The sequence below is a fragment of the Penaeus monodon genome, chromosome 10, assembly GCF_015228065.2.
Source record: "Penaeus monodon isolate SGIC_2016 chromosome 10, NSTDA_Pmon_1, whole genome shotgun sequence".
Taxonomy (NCBI): domain Eukaryota; kingdom Metazoa; phylum Arthropoda; class Malacostraca; order Decapoda; family Penaeidae; genus Penaeus; species Penaeus monodon.
In genome coordinates, this window is record NC_051395.1 from 42,044,674 (window position 1) to 42,049,673 (window position 5,000).

General features: G+C 50.1%; 1 protein-coding gene across 3 annotated transcripts in view; it reads right to left on the reverse strand.

Moving 5' to 3' along the window:
* LOC119578043 overlaps positions 1–5,000 on the reverse strand; it is a 71,535-nt gene that overhangs the window by 17,201 nt on the left and 49,334 nt on the right. For all 3 annotated transcript variants that reach the window (XM_037925767.1, XM_037925766.1, XM_037925765.1), the window contains one exon: positions 4,921–4,988. In XM_037925767.1, coding sequence (XP_037781695.1) covers positions 4,921–4,923 — 3 coding nt within the window. In that variant the 5' untranslated portion in view covers positions 4,924–4,988. The remainder of the gene's footprint in view (positions 1–4,920; positions 4,989–5,000) is intronic.

The following is a 5,000-nucleotide window of genomic DNA, read 5'->3' on the forward strand; positions in this document are numbered from 1 at the left end:
TCTCTCTCTCTTCTTCTCTCTCTCTTCCTCTCTCTCTTCCTCTCTCTCTTCCTCTCTCTCTCCCTCCCTCCCTCGCCCCCTCTCTCTCTCTCTCTCTCCTCTCTCCTCTCTCTCTCTCTATTCTCTCTCTCCTCCGCCCTCCCCCTCCCCCTCCTCCCTCACACTTCTCTCTCTCCCCCTTACCCCTCTCTCTCCCCCCTCCCCCTCTCGCTCCTCCTCCTCCTTCTCTCTCTCTCTCTCTCCTCTTTCTTCCTGTCCCCTTTTTTCTCTCTCTCCCCTCTCTCTCTATCTCTCCTCTCCTCTTCTCTCCTTCTCCCTCTCTCTCTTCCCCTTCCCCTTCCCCTTCCCCTCCCTTCCCCTTCCCCTTCCCTTCCCCTTTTCCCCCTTTCCCCCTTCCCCTTCCCTTTCCCTTTCCCTTTCCCTTCCCCTTTCCCTTTCCCCTTCCCCCTTTCCCCTTCTCCCTCTCCCCCTTCACACACGGTCATGTGTCCCGCGGGACCTATACGCTTTTCAACAGCTTCTGCAGAAACCGTTAGGGCATTTCCATTTTTTTCGAGCTCCATAGACCTTGACTTGGCCAAGGAAAATCTGCCTTAGCCTGCTGTCCCAAGGAAGACCGTGGACGCAGACGAGTCTCGAGGAGCTCAGCGCCGCCGATCACAGTTTCACGAAGGAACTCGAGCAGAAGGGCTCCAGCGACTGACTACAATACCCGCGACGCCGCTTCTCTCCCTCCCCTGCGCCCTCCGCCCCTCCTGCACTAGTCATCCTCCCCCTCCCTCCATGCCCACCCTCCCATACCCCTCCTGTGCTCGTCATCCCCCCCCTCCCTCCATGCCCAGCCCTCCTAGGCCCTCCTGCGCTCGTCCTCCCTCTCCCCCACCCCACCCTCCGCCCTCCCACCCACGCCGACGCGACTCTTGGCGTCATCCTCCGCCAAGCGCCCACCCACGGGCCGACCTTTTAACCGCAGTTCTAAAATGTCTTGCAGAGATGATGTGTATGCGACGTGTGTTTGTGTGTGTGTGTGTGCGGGTGGGTGTGTGGGTGGGTGGGTAGGTGGGTGGGTGGTTGGGTGAGGTTAGTGTGGTTGTGGGTGAGAGTGTAAGAGTGAGTGTGAGTGTGAGTGTGTGTCTATGCATGCATGTGTGTTTATTTGTTTTTACTTTCTTTTCTGTCACTCTTCCTTTCAAACGAGAGTGACATGTACAGCCGTAAAAGCTTCAGCGATCAAAGAGCGATGCACAGCGCCCCTTCCACAAACACCAAGTGCACGGGCAGAAATTAGGCGCCATGTGTACAGCGATCCCGGCATTCGTGAAGTTACCCAACCCGACAACACATGCGCGGCCTCTCAGTGAAAGTACCTCGTCATGGCGCAACCCTGACCCGTGCGGCTGGTGTCTCTGGCATAGGCTTTGTGACTGGAGCGGCTGGCGTGCTGCATCGGCCGGCACCCGATGCAAAATGGGGCGACTCTGCATCAGGCAGCGACCATGCAGATAATGTAGTGTGTGGCATTTGTGAGGCTGTCGCAGACTGTGCATGAGCGTGAATGAGCGGTGCACGAGCTTATATTTCGGGCGGGACATGCAGTTCCGACACAAATGTCAAGGCGATGTTCCACTTCTGGCTGGATCCGGTGCGTCAGTGCGACGTGCGCGGCGGCCCTTGCGTCCGTCCACTGCAGTGCGGGCTTCCCGAGTCTCTGCGACGCCCCGAGAGCCGGATCATTCGTCGCCCTGTCTCGTAGTTGCTCGTGACCTTTCGGTCACGTCGCCGCGGAGAGGGCGCTCTGTCTGACCCAGACTCGCTCGCTGTATGGCTGGCCTTCCGTCGGTCTTTCTCTCCTTGCTTTCGATTCCCTCTTCCTCCTGCCGCGCTCTATATGCTTGGAATACTATATGTATACGTTGTTTATTCATTTACATTTCTATTTACTTATTTGCTCATTTATTTATCATATAACTGTCTATATATCCACATATCTATCTATCAATTTAACCATCTATCACACAGATATATACACGCACGCACTCACGCACGATCGATAAATAAACAGATTGATAGACAATAATATCTTTATCTATCTATCGATATATGTAATACTTCTAATATATATATATATATATATATATATATATATATATATATATATATAAATATATTTAAACACACACACACAAATATGTGTGCGTGCCTGGGTGCGTGCGTGCGTGCGTGCGTGCGTGCTTGCGTGCGTGCGTGTTTGTAAACGTACATATGTAGATAGATAGATAGATATAAACGAGTTTCCTGCGTGCGTGTCTGCCGGCTCCGTCTGCGCTGGCATCCCTCGAGCCGCCCCTCCGCGCGGGCGTGGGCGGAGGACGACTCGTTTTAGGGACTTTCCTAATAACCAGAAAGTCGACCTAAATAATGTTGAATAAGGCGACACGATCACGTGACTCCCTCATTTATCTCTCCAATTGCCATTTATCTTACTGGCAATTTCCCTCGTTCATTCGATCTCTGTGTCTTTATTTCTCTCTATGTCTCTCTGTCTGTTGCTGTCGCTGTCTCTGTTTCTCTCTCTCTCTCTCTCTACCTCTCTCTCTCTCTCTCTTCTCTATCTCTCTTTTCTTTTTTGTGGGGTGTGTGTTGTGGGTGGTACGTGTTCTGTGCGTGCTGCGCTACAAGTGCATAGTGCTGTGCTGCTGGTGGACGTCCTTCTTTGTAGTGTGCGTGTGCGTCGTGCCCGTTTGTTAGCTTTGGCTACGCGCGCCGCGCGTGGTGTGTCCGTAGTGTGGTGTGTGTCCTGTGTGTTGTGTGTGTTCCTGTTTGTTCGTGGGTGTTTGTGTGTGTGTGTCGTGGTGTGTGTGTGTGGTGTGTGTGTGTGGTGTTGCGTGTGCGTGTGCGTGGTCGTGTGTGTGTTGTAGAGCGTGTGTCGGTGTGTGTTGTCTGTGTAGTGTGTTGTGTGTCAGTCTCCGTGTGCGGTGCGTCCCTTCCTGTGCGTCTCCGTGCTGTGCGTGTGCATGTGCGTTGTGCGTGTGCGTGTGTGTGTGTGTGTATGCGCGTGCGTGTGCGCGCTTGTGTGCCTGTGAATGTGCCCCCCCCCCTCTCTTCCTCCTCCCCCGAGCCCGCCCACACATGGTTCCTCTTCCGTCACACCGCCCACCCGCGCGTGACGTCACGTTACTCGTGTGCCGGAGCGTAGGCCTGGCGAGGGCGTGGCACCTCCGATGCGCCGCGCCCACAGCCCCGTTTCCCTTATTCATTATACTCGTTCTACCATTCCGCTCGTTATTCTTAGCACTCTCTCTCTCTCTCTCTCTCTCTCTCTCTCTCTCTCTCTCTCTCTCTCTCTTCTCTCTCTCTCTCTTCTCTCTTTTCTCTCTCTCTCTCTCTATCTACTCTCTCTCTCTCTCTCTCCTCTCTCTCTCTCTCTCTCTCTCCTCTCTCTCTCTCTTTCTTTCTTTCTTTCTCCCCCCCTCTCTCTCTCTGTCTCTCTCTCTCTCTCTCTCTCTCTTCCTCTCTTTTCTCTCTTCCTCTCTCCTCTCTTATCTTCTTCCTCTCTCTCTCTCTTCTCTCTCTCTCTCTCTCTCTCTCTCTCTTTCCCTCCCTCTTTCTCTCTCTCTTTCCCTCCCTCTTTCTCTCTCTCTTTCCCTCCCTCTTTCTCTCTCTCCTTCCCTCCCTATTCCTCTCTCTCCTCTCTTCCTTCTCTCTCTCTTCTCTTCACTCTCTCTCTCTTCTCTTTCCACTCTCTCTCCCCTCTCTCTCTCTCTTCCCACTCTCTCTCTCTCTCTCTCTCTCTCTCTCTCTTCCTCTTCCTCTCTCTTCCTCTCTCTCTTCCTCTCTGATATATCAGCATATCGTAGTTCATACCAGAATCTTCAGTTCCTTTAAAAAATTTTAATCATCCATTAAATAGTTCATTATCTTATTCATTATCATATATTCAAAATAGACTTTACAATGACGATTATTTTATCATGTTATATTTACGTCTCGAACTAGCATAAGATGTTAGTGTTACCTTTATCTTCAAGAGAGAAAGAGAGAGAGAGAGAGACGGAGAGAGAGAGCGAGAGGGAGAGAGGAGAGGAGAAGAGTCGAGAGAGAGAGAGAGAGAGAGATGACGGGTTGGCGAGGGAAGACGGGGCGAACTTGAGGTGGAGGTTGGTCGAGATTTGGAGAGGGAGAGCAGAGGTGGAGAGGGAGAGAGCTGCGCCCGAGAGAGAAGGCGTTGGTCGTGAACCGAAGTGTGAGGGAGAGGGAGAGGAAGGAGGGGGAGGCGTGGAGAGAGAGAAGAGAGCCGGGGAGCGAGAGGGAGAGTGTAAGTAGGGGATCGGGAGGAGGATGATGAGCGACGCTGAGCGGATGGGAGAGGAGCTGGGAGAGATGAGGTGAGGAGGTCGGAAGAGAGGAGGCTGGAGGAATAGGCAGGAGTGTGGAGAGGAGGCGGCGAGAGTGGGTGAGGAGAGAAGCACAAAAAAGAGAGAGAGGAGTCGGAGAAAGAGAGGAGTGGAGAGGAGATGCGGCGGGAGAGGAGGAGAGAGAAGAGGAGAGACGAGACACGGGAGAGGGGGAAAAGGGGGGAAGGAAAGAAAGAAATAAAAAATTAAAGAATAATATGATGGATAATAATAATAATAATAATAATAATAATAATTAATTAATAATAAATAGTAATAATAATAATAATAAAAAATAATAATAATAACAATAATAATAATAACAATAATAAAAATAATAATAATAATAATAATAATAATAATAATAATAAATAATAACAATAATAAAATAATAATAATAATTAAAATAATATAAAATCAATTAATATAATAATAATAATAATAATAATAATAACAACAACAACAACAGTAATAGAAATATATAACAGTATCGGTAATAAAAGCAATACGAATCAGGTTCTCTTACCATAATGGACGGTGTGTCTATTTTCGCATCTTCTGCTGATGAAACTTTGGTCACGTGCAAGGCGTCACCTGAAAGGCCAA